This window comes from Numenius arquata, chromosome 6 (genome assembly GCF_964106895.1).
Source record: "Numenius arquata chromosome 6, bNumArq3.hap1.1, whole genome shotgun sequence".
Classification (NCBI taxonomy): domain Eukaryota; kingdom Metazoa; phylum Chordata; class Aves; order Charadriiformes; family Scolopacidae; genus Numenius; species Numenius arquata.
The window spans coordinates 25,036,271-25,055,598 of record NC_133581.1 but is presented as its reverse complement, the minus strand read 5'-3'; the positions used below and the strand labels follow the sequence as shown (position 1 = coordinate 25,055,598).

The following is a 19,328-nucleotide window of genomic DNA, read 5'->3' as shown; positions in this document are numbered from 1 at the left end:
CTGAAGGGTTGGAATGCTTATTTACTTTTTAATGGTCCTGTGTATAAGAGCTGCTTCCCAAACCAAGATGAGTATAAAATGAGACATTTGCCCATGGAGTTGATTGTTGTTTTCTCCAAAAAAGACTTTGGGAGGTGGGTAGGCGCAGAGAATGTCCCGTTGCAGTGTGGAGGCTGAAACTTTTGATACTGTGTTCCAGATACAGCTTGTAATTTATTAAGGTTTTGGGTTTTTGTTTTGTTTTGTTTTGTTTTTAAAAAGATAAATAAAAAAGGCAAGAAGCTGAATGCATGCAGCTTTTTAAAGAACAGCAGCTCCTACTATCAGCAGCCTGTTGGTAAGTATCTTAGGCGATATAAATAACTTGTTCTGCACTGGGTATTTGCCTCTCCTGTAGCAAACCTACCAAATCTTTGTTTCATTTCCAGAAACTAAAGAACAGAAAACTGTCTTAAAATTCTTTTAATTTGATCTCTTATAAGAACACAGCGATAAATACTGAGAACAAGCTATTTATAAAGGACGAAAATAAAAGGTGAGTCAGGGAAAACGACAAAGAGTACAGCCCTGCAACAGTTTGACATTTTTCCTGGGTATGTTGTAGATCTCTGCTTTTAAAAGTTCCACTGGGCTATTTCTTTTGTGTGTGTGTGTGTGTGTGTTTGTGTGTGCTTAGTTTTGGTTGGGTTTTGTTGTTGTTTTGGGGTTTTGTTTTAGCTACCTGATAGACAAAAGGTAGAGAGAAGTAGCAATAACAGCAGTGCCCATGAGTCGGACTGAAGGAGCAGTTGAGGCCTTTCCTTTAAGGAAAACCAGACACCGAATAAGGTGGGAGGGCTCCTGTGTATGTGACGATTCATATAGGAGAAATCTGAGGGAGAAGAGCGGTGGGAAATTGGAAGAAATGTGGATCAGCTGTGGGAGGACTTTGGAAAGGGTGAGGCTAGGGGAGCAGAGGATGTAGGGGTCAGGAGTGGCCCTAGTTAGGGAATAGCTACAATTAGGCATTCTGCAACGTATACACTGAAAAGCAATGACGAGCCAGCAATGGGATCCAGTGGCAGGTGGACGTTTCTAGCAGAGGATCTCCCCAGAGGGCTGTTAGCATTTTGCCACACACAATGACTTTAAAAGTTTCATTCAGTCTAATCCTAATTCTGCCTTTTGTTTTGCTGTAAAAAAGGGGTTTCTTTAGTTTTGGAAAGCGTGGATGCCAGTATATCTCTGCAGACAAGCAGTGGGTTTTCAGTGCCTCCTACTATAATCCCTTTTTGAGCATGTGTATTATTAATGGACTGTGGTTCCTACTCAGGTTGTCCTGTATTGTCAGTGCTACAACAAGTATGAGGAGAGCAACAGCCCTTTCAAGAAGTATTTGTATTGCAGTCACTTGAGACAAGAATCTTAATTTGATCTTCGCAAATGCAGGTATATCGTTAAAAGTTTCTTTCTTCAGATGTCCATGTGAAGGGTTAAATTGTGTCATAGTATGAATGGATTTCTCTCTGCGTAAGAGTATTTGAATTATGATCATTCCAAATAAAAGCAAAAAATGCTACAGCCCTGTGCAAATTGGGACTTCGACATAGCTAAGGGCGTTTTTTTGGCAATAAGTTGCTGATTTAGTCAATCCAGTCAGGTCTTCTACCTTGATGTATGGTAAACATAGACTGAAGCAGCCATTAGAAGAGGGGCATTTGAGTAAGTGCACGTTAATGAGAATAGGAGTAATACAAAACTGTGAGAAATGCTAACAGGAAACTAAACTGTAACACTTCCATGCAGTATACAGGTAATATATTAACTTTAAAATACTATAAGTGAGTCCTCATGGAAGGTATTGAGCAGTTAACTATTAATCATATATTTTGTGTAAAAGTTTCAAAATCAGAGTATTTCTTTTCTTCTAGACATACTGGGATATTTACACACAGGAGAATTTTAATTGTGTATCTGATCCTGTGCGTATGATAAAAGTTATGGATGGTAGCAGCCACTCTTGGCTCCAGTTACTATTTTTTCGTAGGTGTTTTTTGTTCAAATTATGATTAAATTAAGTCTCTTTATTCTACATGTATTACTGGATCTTGTGCTGTAGCCCTGTAAGATTTCCAGGGCTTGTGACAGCAAGACATTTTGAGTGAAGTGACATTGTTTGGCGTCATCCTCTCCCTTCTAACTGTGTTGGCCACTAGTGTGATTTGTCTGTGTATTATTTGTGTGTCACAGTTTTTCTGCAGCAACAGAAGGTAAATGGTATGATATTGAATATAAGCTGAAGCATCATTGTTTTGTCATGCAATCAGGTCAAATTGGTAACTCGTTCAAAGCTCTAAGAGAATAAGGTTTTAGATCTGTTCTGTAAGTAAAGCAGCTTTGGTGGTTTCTCAAACTTCCCAGATTTTTGTGGTTGGTCAGCACGTAGAAATTACTATCCCTACAGCTTTGGTAACAGAAAAGAGTAAGTGAATGCTTTTTATTTGCTTCACTGCAAGGTCCAGCAACTTTGTTTCAACAGCCAGAGAGGTAGTTTGACCACAGTCAATGGACTTTGCACTAAAGGAGTAGAAGAGAAAGCTTGTGTGCTCTGAGAGAATTCAAGTGTCGCAATTCTGGAACCAGCTGGTAAAAAAAAACCCACAAGGTAGTAAGAAGTGCTTGGCCAGGCGCTGTTCTTTTCTTTTTGATGTGAACTATCCAAGTTCTCTTTCAGTTTTAGTTGGGGTAGCAGGGCTCTCTGCAGGGTGCTTTCAGGGCTGTTTTCCCATCCTGAACTGTGGGCTTTGCAAAACGTGGCACAACTGAGTTTTGGTGGCCCCAGCACATTGTACAGTTATATAAAAGGTGAGTTATAGATTCCTGCTTGTAGTATCCATAAACAATAAGCCTGATCCTCTGCTCTAGAACACAATCTTTACACTCAGTGTAAATATAATTGGTATGTAGCTGTTTTCTAACAAAGTCAAAACAAATGGTCAAAATCAGGGATTCAGTTATGCTTGGCAAATCCATTTAGAGTTCTCACTTTTTCCCCTTCTATCTATCAGCTCCTTCTGTCCCATTAAGCTGGTGCCACTGGTGGCTGCTTACTTTGGGAGCAGAGACATGAAACTTGTCCCCAGTAGACCAGTGTAAGTTACTACCTTACCATGCTTCAGCTGGAGCTCCACAGGCTCTCCACAATTGTATAAACCGGTGAGAGCTGCTCCCCTAATTCTTTGTGAAATTACCTAAAGCTACTTTCAGTAGTAACACAAGTGAATTTGGGTTTGTGTTGCAATATATAGGAGTTCACATTCGGTCAGTTACTACAGCTCACCTGAGAAGTGCTAATTCCCAGCTGGGTAGATGTTAACTTTCAATTATTTGTGTCTGATTGTACTTGCTCGTTCTGGTTGAACTGGTTTCTGGTGTGTAGATGGCAGTGAGTCTGTACTGTTCTGTGAGGAGTCTTTAACCAAACAGTGTTGCTAGGACCATGCCGTCCTGCGCATGTTTAGGCCTGCTGTGATCAATCTCTGGTTATGATATATAATAATTCTTGAAAGTCCCAGAAAACTTCCACAAGAGGAAAAGTTGAAAAAATCCATTTAAGACAAAATTCCTTAGTATTTATTAAGACTGAGAAGCAGAGGCTCGTCCCTGTGTTTTTGGTGACATCGCTAATAGTCTTTGCCCCCTGTACACTTCCTTACAGTAAGCCAGCTCAAGTAATTCTGGCTTCAGCTCGCTCCCTTTGCAGGCCCTGTGCATGGATTCCTACTCAGAGTGCGGCGTGTTCCACCGGAGGTCAGTGTGCACCAGCGCAGCCTCGACACGTGTCCTCCTGCCCTTCACTTGCCATTGCCCTGCTTGACTTGGTCCCGCAGTCAGACTGATATTCCAGCCCAGGAATGGAAGGATTGCGCTCCTGAACAATGCACCCTTTGTCGATTCAGTCAGTCGTCCAGAAGCTTCTGTCCTGGGAACTTGTTTATTGTTCCAGTCTCTTCAAAAATGCAAGGGTGGAATCCTTACAGATTTCACGTCAGTAGAAAATACTGAAGTTTGCACTTAGGGAGTCAATCGTAGTCTTGCCCAAGCAAGAGTGCCCCCTCAAGTAGCCTCTCCACGCTGGGGCAGATGCGGTTGGTACGGGCTGAATGTTGCCGGGTGGCATCACTGTATCCCACAGAACCGACTACTGCGTCATCTTTTTTAATTGGAATGTAGATGGGAAATCAGGACTAAGCAGAGCGAATTTGCAAATAACCTGCTCTGCATCATGAGGGAGAGTGTCAGTCCTCTCCTGCCCATGGAGTTCAGCCCTGAGCAAACCTCCCCTGCTCTTTAGTACAAATAGCAGAACACGTTACTTAGTAATAAGGCGGATTCACCGTGGGAGTCCTTTCAGCTTCCTTCGTATCTGTCTAGCGTATCAGCCTTTTTGCAATCCAATATTGTATGAACAGCTGCTCATTTTCTTAAATCTGAGATTAATAAAGGTGGAAGAGGAAGTTTTCTGATTTTTATAGGACAGTTTCCATGTTAAAGACATATTGGACTTTGTAACTTCATGCAATGAAGTAGAGGGGAATGATAGTGTTTTAACTGTGAGTTAAAAAATAGTAATTTCTGTAACTGAAACTGTTGATTTTCCCTTAAGTATCATTATGTGACAGTGAACTATACGTCAAAATTTCATTTGTCTCATCGTTTGTGAATGGAATGGAGCAACGTTTTAAGGGCTACTGTTTAAAATGTTCTCCTTTCATCAACTTCAGCACTGCAATGAATACAGGCATTGTTGATATTTAAGTGGGGAAAAAAACAAAAGAGTAACTGTTCTAAATAACTGGAATATTTTTCTGAATTTTTATGGTAATTATTAATTGCTATGCTTTTTCAGAAACAGCCATAAAGATTGGGTTCAATAGACCCTTGCAAGTACAGCAATAAAATTGTATGTATATATAAATGTAAGCTGTGTTGACATACACTTAATCTTTAAAGCTTATGTTGTTATGGGAAGGCATTTGAAATCTTTGAAAAAAAAAAAGTTTGGTATAAAAGGATAGCCTTCTATAGTCTGACGTGTTTATGAGATGTAAAATTAGCCTTTGAAATGGAGAGTCTGTTAAATCCTTTAGAAAAGTGGGATCTAAATTCTTTTGAAAGTAAGAAATTGGATAGTAGTATTCTGCAAGAATCACTGAAAATTCGCTATGAAATAGAGTCACAAATCAATATTTTTATTTCCTATATCAGCACTTAAAATGTGAAGAATAATTGAAACATTGAACATTTCTTGGGTTTAGAACATTTTATTTTCTAGGTTTGGGCTCCTTTGAGTTTTTCTAAAAAAATTTGAAATTGAAGCAGCCTTTTTCCTTCTTTAAGGAACACGTAATGTTTTCAGTCCCTTGACCAAGCATTGATCTTCCATAGATAAAAGAGCAACACCCCATGTTCTCGATTAATATGCCTCCATCTTTATAAGCAACACATCCTCCAACTTTTGTCTTTTCAGTAATGATATTAAAAGGCTTCATAACACAGTCTTTTTTTTTTTTTTTTTTTTTTTTAACTTTGTAAGGTCTTGTGTTCAATTATATCTCCTTCATTTGTGCCCAGAATACCTGGAAACTACGGGTGCTCTCGCATCCAAATACTGGTTAGCTGTCCAGCTTCCAAGTTCATTATGGAAAAAGCTAGACAGCACTTTACATGAAAGTATTCATCAGTTTCTCACTTTGTGATGATACAAGTTTCCATTTTGCCTTCTCTCTCCCCATAATCAGAGGAGACCTGAATGTGGGTGACAGCCCATGTTATCCTTTATCATCGTCTTTGTCCTGAAGCAAACACTTAATTGACATGAGTAAGTGAATTAGATCCTGAGCAGCAGACTTGCCTGAAGTTGTGGTTGTTGAATTTAAATACTTTCTGCTGTATGCTTCTAATTAAACCCTACAGTTCTTACAGGAGACTCACAGAAATTCTTGAAAACTTAAGTTTGTAAATTCTTCCAAGAAGTAGGGCCATTCTCTCCATCCTGTTGTAGTTGGTGGGAGCATTTCTAGATGACCTAGAAATAAATCAAAATCGATTTTTTTCTTTTGCTGTTTCGTCGTATAAAAGTTCTTTATAATAGTTTCAAAAAATTTGACACAACTGTACAAATTCGGACTCAGCTGCATAATTTGCTAAAAAGATATTTTAGTCACCATAACTACATCACAAAACTGTTGTTCTGCGCGACTTCACACCACGTTACTAGATAGGCAGCCAACAGTAAAGCTTTCTATATCATCAAACTTCCTTCATTGGTGCTGTTTATAATCTCCGCTGCAGCCCTACACCTTGCGGAACCAGGTTTTGATACGTTTACCTCCAGTAACATCTGTCTCTGTTTGCAGCCCTGTATTTTTCAGTAGAACTGCTTTTGGAGCAAGCTTACTGTTCCGTGTGCATGTAGGAATGCCACTGGGTCCTAAGTGTTTTTGCTGAATGAATTATGTTAATTATGTCTTTGTAATTGGCATTTTCTTATGCATCCTGTGCTCAACTTAATGGAGGTTAATTTGGGGAAGACACTGTGGAAGGTGAATATGGTGTCTTGCAATCTCATCCTGAGCGCTTTCCACCACAGTCTAAGGAATTACACCAGCTAAGAATGACTGTAATGGCCACATGAGATTGCATTCTTTAAAATTACTATATAAAAGTATAAATAAATGAATTGTGTGTATATTAATAATTACATAAAAGCACATCTGTGCTTTAGGAAAGCATTTTATAATAATGCTACTGTAAGAAATACTAAAAGTTGTATAGCATTTTTCAACATCCTTTGACACCAGATACTGTTCGACAGCAGCTGGCTGACCAGCCAGTAGCTGCCCGCGTGCCCATGGAGAAACTGGTGTGTCGTGGTCGCTGTGGGGAAACGTGGAGGGAAAGGCAGAGATCCAGGGTAGAGTGCTTATCACTTAGAAATAAAATGCGAGAATAAAAATCTTATTAGCAGCTCACAGTACGTTAGCCATGGTTCGCTCTGTTCTCTGCAACAGTGTTTTGACAAATTGTTCTCAGATGTAAGGTCTAATGTTCTCGTTAACTGATTGGTACACCTCCTATTTGAAAATGTTTGTAGTTCTAAATTCTCTCAAGATTACGTTGAGCCATTGCAGCGTTATTGACTGCGTCACTGTGTTTCGACAACCATGCAAAAATAAATTATTTTTTAAAATCAACTCACGCATTTACTGATTTGCAGTTAACATATTTTGGCAATGCATCAAAAAGTCTCGCACCAAACTATTCCAAAAGTAGGGAATAAATTATTAAAAGGTATCATGGAAATCCCCATTGTCCCATGCATTATATATTTTTTATTAGGTTCTTAAAACCAACTGTTAAAACAGACACCTGTGACTCAGAACTACTTTTTTTTTTTAACATCTCCCGAGAAAGAAATCTCTGTTTGTCACTTCCTGCTGTTGAACAACAATATGAACTTTCAAAGGCTAGCATTTTGTTACAGTTTGAATAGATTCCTTTTTCTCTGGGCTTAAGCCCAGAGACTTAAGATGTCTTTATCTGAAAAATTTAACAAGAGCTTCCACTCTTAGAACCCCATTATTAAGTACTTTATTGCTTTGTCAGTGAAACATGAAGAAATGTTTGTGTGCCGTAAGTTTGTGGTTTCTGGTTCCCTGTACCAATTTTTCACAGCCTAAAAAGAAGCCCATTGTTTATTCATTTGTATACGATGAACAAACTTAGAGTGCCCTACCTTTAAGTGTGACAAATGCGGATAAAAGAAGGCTAACTTGAGCTTCAGTGGGTAGCAGACATCCTGCTCTTTACACCTGCTGGAACAGAACTCATTGTAGAACAGGCTACAGTTTTACAGGGGATTGTGTTTTGCAAAACTACCATCAACAGTTCAATAATCTGAGAACTCAAAATGAATTTTTGTGTCACTAGTAATATCTGTGTTATTTGGGTTTTAATGTGGACTGAGTTTGCGTATCGTGGAGATCAGTTTGCCTTTGTGTCTGTTCCTATTGAAATCAGTCCAAAAATACGATTCAATTTTGTCCTAATAATTCAATTCAATATGTTGTCCTAATACACTATCACTGAGTAAGAATCATCAAAGTATTTCCTACTTTGTAGAAAATTATGTTGGATCTCTCAGCTGTTTCCTGCAGACAGTAGGAAAAACTTTTATTACCCTAAAACTGAATTTATTATTTCATTCCAATAAAAAAATGCCTACTGCTATAATAAACAGCTCATGTAAGACATCATAGGGAAATGTCAACCATATGTGGTTGTTAAAGCCATATGTCCCGGTAACAAGTAAGAACGTGGTTGAATTGTTCATCCATGGTCACGTATGAGGTCTATTCTCAGGTTAACTTAAAGAAATAGAGATGACGGGTTTGATTTTTTTTTTTTAAGTTATGCTGTATATAAGGGGAAAGGTTTGCATTCTGTGCAACCAAGAGTGTTATATATCCATTCGGTAAGAATGCAGGGCAGCGTTTGTTTTGTTGTGGGAGGCATTGGCGATTTCACAGCTTGGGTGTTGGGGCACAGACAGTGCCGTTACCCAGCTGCACCCTCTCGCGCCAGAACCATAACGCTGGCCAACACACACAGACTCCTCGCCACATTTTCTCCCCAAGGGCAGTCGCCAGTTCTGGATCTTGCTGGTGTTCGCATTCACAGGAACAAAATCGCATCAACCTGTCCAGCTGTGGGTCGGGCAATGCCTGGTTGGTGGATGGGCCCTGGACGCGGCTCCGGGACAGGGTGTCTGGAGGGGTTTTCGCTGCTCTATCTGCCACTGCAGGCCCTTGGAGGCAGGGCGGCGAGGCTAGATTTCACCTCAGCGCCCCCCGTGCCGCCATCTTCGCGACAGGCTCCTCTGAGACGCTCCCGCCTCGCGGCCGGCACGCGGGCAGCCGCTCAACCGCCGCCGCCGCCCGCGCCCCGCCCTCTCGCCCGTGCCCGACCAATAGGGGCGGGGGCGGGCGCGGCGGCCCCGCCCCTCGGCGGGCTACCTCTCCCCGCGGGCGGTGCGCGGCGCGGTAGTGTGCGGAGCCGCCGTCGGTCATGGCGACGGTGCGGGAGAAGGCGGCGGCTCTGAGCCTCAGCGCTGTCTGCAGCCCCGCCGCCAGGCCGCCGGGTACGGAGCGGGAGCGGGGTGGTGGGGCCGGGGCCGGGGGAGGGGGGAGCGCAGGGAACGGGCTGCGGGATGCCCTCAGCCCAGGCTTGGTGGGGGTGGCTGGTGAGGCGAGTTGAGGTGAGGTGAGACGGGTCTGTCCCGCTCCTCGCCTGGCCCCGGCCCGCGGGGAACTCTGTGCCGGCGCCTTTCCCGGCTCCACAGAGGTTCAAAAGTTGGCTGCTCTCCGCCGGTGGAGGGGGGTGTTTCCGCCCGAGAGGCCCCGTCCGGACTTCGCGCCTGCCGCGCTGCCGCCGCCCCGCACTGAGCTCGGCCGCCGCGGTGGCTCCGGGGTAGGGGGCTGGCGGCTGGGGCGGCGGCGAGAACGCAGGGTCTGTCAGGTGCCCACGGGGCTGCGGGCGGTGGTGAGTGACGGGGAGACTCGAGCAGCTGTTTCCGCGCTAAAAGCGGGTTAAAAAGCCGGTGGGTCGTTAATGCAACGTAAAGGGCTAAAGGTGGCTTCTCGAGAACAGTTTCTGCTTTTTTTCCGCCTCGAGCACCTTAATACTTAACGCCACACTTAATACCACTTCCCTCAAAAGATTTTGGAGCGTGTGTGGAAGGAAGAGGTGATAAGGCAGTGGTTAATAGTAGAATTTTTGCAGGTAGTTTATGTTGGTATTTATTTTGGCAACAGAAACCAACGTTGGTGTATTTTTGGTGGTGTTGGGTTTGGGGTTTGTTTTTTTCCTTCCAAACAAGCTAGTCAGCCAGCAAAACGTAGGGCTGGAAGGAAATTCTGTATTCAGTTCTGTTTTTTCTGCCCATCTGAAGGTGTCATCAGGTTAAAGTATCAGCAAGTGTGTGCTTTGTCTGTCTTGTACTTTTAAAGCTTTGGAAACTGGAGGTTCTGGAAGGTTTCTACCTATTCTGCTTCAATGCCTTGTATTAAAAAGCTCCCCCCCCACACCCCCAGTATAAATCTTTTCAGAAAGCAGATGGCTATTTGATAATGGCTCTGAAGATATCTACTGTTGTCCTTTACAATAGTGTTGGTGTGTTCAAATGCTGTTGAGCTCTCTGCTTCTTCTACCCCTCCCCTGTCTTTACTGCCCCCCCCCAACCTTCCCCCTGCTCCCCCTCTCCCTGCTAACTTGCTAATTTCTGGGCTCTCTGGTAGATGGAGATCAACTGGAAATTCTGGTGCCTAAAATTGGAATATAATTCTCTAATGCCACTTTAGACTGAACAGAAAAAACCACCTCCTGCATCTCTGTGGAAAATATTCATGGTAATATGTTCCAGAATGAGTTGCATGTTGTTTTTTTTTTTTTTTTTAAACACTGCATCACACTGTTAATTCATTTGGTTTGAGGTCTGTCATAACCCCAGATGGCTTTCTGTAGGATTGCTGCCAACTCCTCATTCCATATTTTGTCCTTCAGCTTTTGATTTCTCTCCTCTTCCTCTGCTTTCTGTCTTAATAAATTATTCATCTAATTTACTGAGAAACACATATTCTAATTCTAGCCTCTCTGGTGGCTGCAGCTCTTCCCAGTTGGATGCCACCTGCAAAGTTTATAAGTATATCCTGTATTTTTAAGTCCTTGTGGAGGCTGAGTCTAGCCTCTGGTCAAACTGTTAGTTGTTAGCATGCTATTCTTAATCAGATTGGTAAATGAGTAATAGTTCAGTGGTTTTATTGGGGGAGGGAAGACTGGTTGGCTCAGGGAAGTGACACTAAATACACAGAGTTTAAGTCTGGCTTGGAGCTGTGGTGGTAGGAGGCTGTTCTGTGGGATAAGTGTCGAGTGAGTGGTGTCTCAAGAGAATTCTTGATCTTTTTAGTGATATACTAAGCACTGATAATAGGTAGTTTGTGTGTATGGACAGTCCTGTAGGAAAAAAGGTTCTGATGTGTCTCTTCTACCCTGTTTCCCTCTTCCCTGCCCAGCTGTATAGTTTTGTCAGTGTTAGTAGAGGAACTGGGAAGTTACGAGTACGTACAGCTAGTTTGTGGCTGTGGGAGCATTATGCTTAGGAGTAGGTTCTGCAAGTGTAATGATAGGTGATGGAGGAGCGTGTAAAAGGATAGTGCCACAAAGTGACAGGGCTGAAAAAGTAGAAACTCCTGGTAGCAAAGCTTCTGGCTAATTAGAGCAATCACAAGTGAGGGATGTTGATACATTACAGGCAGACTTGCTGAGAAAGTAACAAAATGTTAATACATGAGTGACTCAAGCCAAACTGAAAATCTCAAAGATTTTTAAATCCTCACAACATTCATGATAGGTGGTAACCAGAAAGGGGACAGTTCTTTTCTAATTGCAGCAGAAATTCAGTCTTTATGCTTTCTCTGTTCTTAGGCTTTAGCTTGGCACAGAAACCCTTTGGAGCAACGTATGTCTGGAGCAGCATTATCAATGCACTTCAAACTCAAGTGGAAGTGAAAAAGCGTCGCCAGAACCTGAAGTGCTACCATGACTGTTTTATTGGTTCAGACGCGGTCGATGTTGTCTTTGCCCACCTTCTACAGAACAAGTATTTTGGGGATGTTGATATTTCCCGTGTTAAAATAGTGCGTGTATGCCAAGCCCTGATGGATTACAAAGTATTTGAGGCTGTTTCAACTAGGGTCTTTGGAAAAGACAAACGGTCTGTATTTGAAGACAGTAGCAGTAGCCTCTACAGATTTACAAATGTCTCAAACCAAACAGAACTTGATAAAGATTACCAGCAGTGTACACCACAAAGGTTAGTACATAATGGAACACGGAGATAAGAAATTTTTTACAATAGGAAAATGTTCTGGGCGAGAGAAGGCGGAACTATTGTACAATTACAGGACCTGGGTGGGAGGAAAAGTAGATACAGATGTTTGTGGGTGGAAGACAGGTAGGAAACAGCAATTTGAAGTGAGTAAATCATTCAGCCTGCAGAGTTACTTGTTTTCTGTGTCTGTTACCACATCGCCTTAGGAGAGGAGGGTAAAAATTAAGTGCATTATAGATACTGATCTATTGGACTGTAAACCAGTATAACCAACTGGAATTCAGGTGCATCAGGCTAAGGCAAGGTAATAATCTTTATCTTTAGTCATTGCAGACCTAGCTCTGGCATAAGGAAAAAACAGGTAAAAAATAGTTCTTCCATCATCTTAGCTTCACTGTGCTTCAAATTTAGCTTTTTGAAATGTTTTCAGCTGTTTCCTCGTGTGTGTGACTTGTTCGGAAGCTAGGTAACAGGCTGTTATGCTATGGCATGCCATGGTAGAACCAGAGGGAGGTGCGACGGTGAGGTTTTGTTTCCCTGTCTCTTTAGGAGTGGGCAAAGAAAACCCTGGTACTAACTAAACCATCACAAGACAGAACACATTGCTATGTAGATGACGCTTTGCCAAATAACTTCTCTTAAACAATTTTTGTCAAGTGTTCATCTCCGAACATAATCTTACAAGAAACTGCATTCATGTGGCTATTGCAATAGTTGTAGCAGTACGAACTTTTGAAAGTTGCAAATAGTATTGACCTAAAAATAAAATACCTTATATGATTGATTTGTTCATGAGTAGCAAATGTGAACTCAAGTGTGTCAGCCTAACTGATCAGAAAATTCTAGAAGCAGAGATTAAAAATGGATAGTTCCTTGGTCCTGCTTCTCCCCCTTCTTTCCTCCAACTAGCTCTTGCTCTATGCTAAAGCAAACAGTACCAAGCCTTTATATGGAGAGGGGAGGATTTATGAGAAATGAAAAAAAACCAAAACAACCACACTTTAATCAAATGTGATATTTAAAAATATATTCATCACAAGGACTGTTAAAGCAAGACTTAGAATATATTGGACAAACAGTCATGAAACATTCTATTCTATTAGCGTAGAATGAAGGTGTTTTTCTTCTGGGCAGGGCACAGATCCATTGAATTGCACTTCTTCATTTAGTGAAAGGAACAGATCTGTTGATACACACAGCTTGTCACATACATAGCAAAGATAGTGGACATAAAAAAGATTTGACAGTGCCCTAAAACAAAGAAGCTATAGAAATTGAAATTAAACAAATATGCTTGAAGTAGTAATTTTGTAGCTACTCAACAGCATATGAAAGCAGTTATGAGAAGAACAAGCCAACACACAGAAATGGGTGACAGGCTTCTTAAGCCTCCCACTAGTTGATGGCATGAAAAGCCCTCATAATGTTAGGAGTGGTGTTACTACGGAGTAGCCACCTTCTAGGTTTTTCAAGAATGGCTCTTAATTTTTATCCTCGCTTCACCATCAGGAATAATGTTTTAAAACCCTAGGGGTTTTGAGGGAGAGGGTTTGTGTTTTTTTTTTTTTTTTTTCTTAAATAATTTCTTCTCTTTAACCATTTCCTATTCTTAGATTTATTTTTTTTGTAGTGATTGAGGTGTCTTGCCTATGTCGGCTGTGACAAGTTCCAAGAGAGGAACTATGCACTTGGTGTGCAACAGTTGCACGTAAATAATTCTTTAATGTGTCATACATTCTCCTGTGTGACTTGGACAGAGAAAGTGTCGGAGGGGTTAGGGTGGGGTGGTGGAGTTGGGGGTGGTGGTGTTGGGGAGAAGATTATGTAAATATTTACATAGAGAAAACATTTTTTAATCTCAGGCAGTTATCCATATCTGTATGTTACATGATATATTTAGTTATCCATATATATGAATATAAATATATATAAAAACTGTTTTTTAATCTCAGGCATGAGAAGAGCATGTTGTTTCACTCTACTCCTGTCAAACCAGAAAGTTTGGAGGATCTCTGGGAAAACCTGAGTTTAAAGCCTGCGAACACCCCTCAAGTAAATATCTCGGATAGTTTGTCCCGTCAAGGTAAGCCAAATGATGCCTCAGTCATTTATTTGTGGGAGAAGGAAGATAGTAACTGTAGGACTGGAAAGGCTTATGCCTGTCAGATTGGAGAGGGAGTCAAACTGACTCTCCTAGTATTTTGTGTTGAGCACCATGACTAACAAAAGCAAATTATACTTGTTGCAGGCTTGCTTTTTACCTTTCTATTTCATCAGACAAGAACTTGTTATCTCTAGTTGAAATAAATCAGGATTGAATTTTGTGGAGAATACACAATTGCATAGAGCTTGGTTTGTGTTAGGAATGTTCTTCGTAATACTCAACTACCTGCACTACATCTGTGCTTGACTTAATCATGGCCAATAGTCTACTGTTCACTAAAACTCTTCCCTAGCTTTTTAACTGTGTCTGCAGCGTCTGGCGCTCCTTCAGTATTGCATGAAGCTGTTCTTGACAATTCATGTCTTCTCTCTGACTAAACTATGGTGTAATGTGTTTTTTCATTTGGTTAAAAATGTTAATGCATCCCAGAAACTCTCAAAACTTGAGCCAGATCATAATTGTGGAAGCTTTGATAAGGATAGTGTCACTGTTACACTTTTTTTAATCCCTTATCTAGAGCAAAAATTGCTTGCAAATTAGAGCATAAAAATGTAAGGCACTTCAGACTTATCCAAAAAGCAGTTCTCCTACACTTGTAGTTAACTAAACAATGGCTAATTCTTTCCTAGCATGCACTTAAAGCTGATAAGGGCCACACTCTGTGCTGCTGTATATCTTTATTTTGGTAAAATTAATCTGTTAGATTAGGGCTGATGGGAAAACGGGGAGGTTTTTTTCATAATCTGTCCTTTTGAACATGCTGAATCTCTGTGTGCTTTGTGTGTTCCACCCTTCCTAGTTATTAATGAAGTATGGCGAGAACAAACAATTGCTCGACTGCTGCAGCTTGTAGACCTTCCGCTCCTTGAGTCTTTACTTGAGCACAAAGAGATCAGACCTCAGCTTCCACAGCCACGGAAGGGAGCTGCATATGTCATCACAAGTAACTACCTAGACAGAGAGATTCTCAAGGCTTTCAGTGACTCACAGTAAGTATTCATTGCTCACCTCTGAAAAACTTTCTGGTTTCAGTGCTGCAGAAAGGATACAAGTAGGCACTTTTCTCTGTTAGACTTTACTGGATTAATTGGTAAATAGCAATTGCTATATTGTAAACCAGAAGTAGCTGAGACGATTTCTGCTGAATGCTGGAAGTCTTTGAATGCAATGATAGTATTTTATAGTATTCAGAGGGGAAAATGTTGCTGCATTGAGGGAAGAAAGAGCCTTTTGCTATTATCTTGAAATTTCTTCCTTAAAAAATTACCAGGAGGGAACAGTTTAGTTTCTCCTCCTATATTACAAAAGCCAAGAATGCTGAGCCTGAAACTGTATATAAATACAGTTAAAAACATAGTCTGAAAACCAATCTGAATGAGATCAAGGTTCATGTTTCTGTTTATCTAGCGATAATTGTAGTATGTCCTTGTCTAACAGTAGAGGACATCACTAACTTTAGGTGTAACTGCTTGTGACTATTTACCTGTGCGGGTTACTAATTCTTCATCTTGATTAAATACATAACAGAGAGGTATATAGCTATGATCTACCTGAGTATCAGGAAAGGTGTCTTTTTTGTGTGTGTGTGTCAATTTCTAATGTATTTAAGGACCTACACATGCAGTGAGAAACCAGTCTACTTACTTTCTGTGAAAAACAATGCAACCAACTCTGACAGGCATCAGTAAGTAATGCTACAAAGTTAAACCACTTTCTCTTCTAGAACAGACGAATGGCTCTCAGCAGCAATAGATTGCTTGGAATATCTTCCAGATCATATGGTGGTAGATATTAGCAGGAACTTGCCTGATCAACCGGATAAAGCAGACACATGGAAACTACTGCTGTTTGAAAATATTGGAAGATACTATGGCCAAAAAAAGGAGCCGCTGTTAAGCCATGCACCTGAAATTCATTCAGGAATTGCAGAACTACTAGGTAAGTAAAATAAAGCTATGTTCCTAAGCTTATATGAGATAAGTACTGACAGACTGAGTATTTGCTACGGCAGCCAAGCTTAAAGGTTGACTTCTGCAAGTTTGTTTGTTGTTTTTTTTTGTTTTTACTTTCTAGTCATGAAGTCTGTGCTTTGAAATTTTTGGTCCTGAGTACATGCAGTTCTGTAGCTTGTGTTCAGGTCTGCATAGAATGACTACGAAACTGGAGTTCTGTAGTTTAGGAGTAGTTGGTATCCATGTAAATTAAATATCTATGGGGAATTAAATATAAATAAGGCCTAAAATTAAATGAGATCTAAAGTTAAAGCTGTGTGGATGCTTTGTATCCCATTCACAACTCTCCCCTCTTGTCCACAGAAAAGTGCATTTCCTAATTTTTATGTTTTGACAGCATTTTAGAAAACTTCTGATGTTTTAGTCCTCAATTAATATCTTCTCATCCCTGGTCTCCTTATTTTTCATCCTTCTCTGTCTTGATTATTGTTCTTGTGCCACATTGGAATATTTTGCATTTATATCCCATTCCTTCCCCCTACTTGATAAAGGGGGGAGCTGCTAGTACAACAATTCACACATCTGAAAAGGGTATTCTGCATAGTAAGGCTAATTAAATTAAAACTTAGCAAAGCTCTAAAAAATGGCTTGCAATTAATTCATCAAGCTAACCCATTTATCTAGGACTTATTCCTCATTTCTTGGGAGATCTCTATTTCTACAACAAGAGGCCATTCATTTTGTTAACAGAACCATTTCCCTTTTTCAGTATTTCATGTTCCATTCAAGAGGGCTGAACTGTAATTGAACTTAATTGAAAGTGAGTTTTCTTAAATATCAGGCTAAAAGCCTGTGTATGCGCTGTTCTCAGACTGTGCAAACAGCTGTCATCAGCCTGTGAGAAATTTTTGTGAGAATGAATTGCTTTGACCAGTTCTGTTTAGAGAGGTGAACGTCTCTTTGGTGGCTTATTTAGGTGTTTTGTTGTAACATTTATTTAAATAAATATGGCAATAGATACCTTTATCTTTCTCCAGTGAATGGGAAGATGGAGCAATCTTTAGAAGCTGTTCAACTCTATTTGAAACTTCTAGACAGCCAAGTCAGGGAGGAGTTCAGGAGACTACTGTACTTCATGGCTGTTGCAGCACATAGCTCTGAGCTTAAACTGCAGAAGGAGGTAAATATGTGTACTTAACTGTTATACATTGCTTTACACTTACTAAAATCTAGAGGTCTTAGATACTGGTCAGAAAACACATTTGTAGCTTGAATATGTGACTACAGGAAAAGCTATGACTAGAAGAACAAAGGCAATGCCCTTCTTAAAGGAGGAGACTAATTCTCCTGGTGATTATTTCACATTATTCTTTAGAGTGACAACAGGATGGTTGTGAAAAGAACATTCTCTAAAGCTATTATCAACAATAAAACCTTATCAAGAGGGAAAACTGACCTCCTGATCTTGTTCCTTGTGGATCACCAAAAAGATGTTTTAAAGGTAAGTGCTAGAAAATTACCAGGTTTTTGTTATCTTGTATGCTTATGCAGAATTGCTGCCTTCTGAGCTGCTGTTTGACTGCCTTCTCTTTCCATTCAAGATCCCAGGGACGCTGCATAAAATGGTCAGCAATAAACTGGTGGCTTTGCAGAAGGGCCAAGATCCTAGTAAGATAACAGGTGACAGTTTAAACCAAACTTTTTATTCTTGTCATGCACCCAGATAAGAAATAGAAGGGACTGAGATGATGCAAAAAGACTTGCTGGAACAATGACTAGTTTGACTCTAAAGGAGGATGGGTCTGTTGAACCTTTGAGGGTGGTTGACTGTGGTGTTAATTATCTGAATGGCTTGTGTTTCCTTCTAGGCTATACCTTTTGCCAAAAACTCGATGAAAGAGAGTATCGTTCCAATACAGAGAAGACCACGAAAGATGAGCTATTATCTCTGTTGAAAGCTATAGATGAAGATTCAAAGCTCTCTGACAAAGAGAGAAAGAGACTGCTAGGTCAGTTTCATAGTAGTAACCCAAGTATTTTTATGCAATATTTTGGAGACAGAGTTACTAATATGTGTGTGTGATTTTAAATATAGATTACTTTCCATACTCCCAGCATTGAAAACACTAATATATTTGTAAATCTTTTGTATTCATGTATCTAATAAAATTATTTTGTGGAAATGGATGTAATTTATACAGTTATTACTAAAGCCAATGTTACCCAAGTTTAGCATTTACTTACAGTTTAGCTTTGCTCATTCTTAATTGCTGTAGGGCCAAAATAATCCTTCCTTTTCCTCACCTAAAGCCAGGTCTGTTGACTCCCTCTATTTAAGTATTGAAATTACTGAGATGGGAAATGCCTCTCCAACAATGAGATCTTTCTGCCTCCTTTTGCCCCAGCACTGAATTTTATGCTAAATAGGTTTTTTTTTTTTAATTGTCCTTGCATTATGTGACTCCATCATGTAGCATTGATCTATGACTTGCTGTGTAATGGACAGAGCTGAACAGCATCTTCAGCTTGATATGCCACAGCTTTTCTTCAAGCTTGGCAGCTAACTATACCGTGTCTGCATATGACAAATTACTATGCTGTTTTAAGCTAAAATATTGAGGAATTGCCAGGAAAGATGACTTTTTTCCAGGTGAATCCTACTCTGTACCAAGAACTCCTGTTGAGTCTCCTGGGATGGTGAAGATACTCTGGATTTTTAAGTCAGTCTGGCTTTGGCTGCTATGGAACGTACTGTTTGTGGCTAGTTATTTTCATCTCTGCAGTGTTTCGCTCTGTAAGTCTTGATGTCACCAGCTGTAATTAGAAAAGAGCTGGAGCAAATGAAAGGCCTTTGGATGGCCGTATATTTTATCTGTGTCTAGTCTACAATGGAAATCCCAAGCTGTGCAACACAGGCAATTGCAAGCAGGAAAATATATAGCATGATCAGAGATCTAAATTTGACTCCTGTGGGAGTCGTCATCTTTGGGGTGATGCCAGCAAAACTTCATTAGAGTTACTGTTGCAAGAACTCACAAATTTTGTTCCATAGCCAGTGTTGATAGAACTGTTCTTTTATTTAGGGGGGGGAAAAGCTAGTTTAATTGGGATCAAAGGTAATTTAATCAGGAAAGCAAAGTAGTAGTAACTGTTACAAACAAAAACACAATCCTATTTGAGATACTACTCTGTAATGTATCACTAAGTGACTCTTCAGTCATTAGTGGTGTCTGTTGCCACTGGTTATTGCTTCTCCAGAGCACTTTCTCCGAAAGCGAGATGC

General features: G+C 40.5%; 1 protein-coding gene across 2 annotated transcripts; it reads left to right on the top strand.

Annotated features, from left to right (window-relative positions):
- The first annotated feature begins 9,108 nt into the window (after positions 1-9,108).
- Positions 9,109-18,225, top strand: DEPDC7 (DEP domain containing 7). 2 transcript variants are annotated; one of them, XM_074149624.1, is made up of 9 exons: positions 9,109-9,181; positions 11,524-11,911; positions 13,882-14,012; positions 14,893-15,082; positions 15,817-16,031; positions 17,083-17,225; positions 17,421-17,546; positions 17,647-17,725; positions 17,914-18,225. In XM_074149624.1, the coding sequence occupies exons 1-9, from the start codon at positions 9,109-9,111 to the stop codon at positions 18,126-18,128; spliced, it is 1,560 nt and encodes a 519-aa protein (XP_074005725.1). In that variant the 3' UTR covers positions 18,129-18,225. The 2 variants fall into 2 exon arrangements, with proteins under 2 accessions (XP_074005725.1, XP_074005726.1); XM_074149625.1 differs by having other exon boundaries at positions 11,524-11,915; positions 13,889-14,012.
- Positions 18,226-19,328: the final 1,103 nt, after the last annotated feature.

What these genes read in the sequence shown, in the direction of transcription:
- DEPDC7 (XM_074149624.1), top strand. Translation starts at nt 9,109, where the DNA reads ATGGCGACGGTGCGGGAGAAGGCGGCGGCTCTGAGCCTCAGCGCTGTC. An exon ending in CAGCAGTGTACACCACAAAG is followed by an intron (nt 11,912 to 13,881) that starts GTTAGTACATAA and finishes TTTTAATCTCAG; the next exon opens with GCATGAGAAGAGCATGTTGT. An exon ending in AGATCCTAGTAAGATAACAG is followed by an intron (nt 17,726 to 17,913) that starts GTGACAGTTTAA and finishes GTTTCCTTCTAG; the next exon opens with GCTATACCTTTTGCCAAAAA.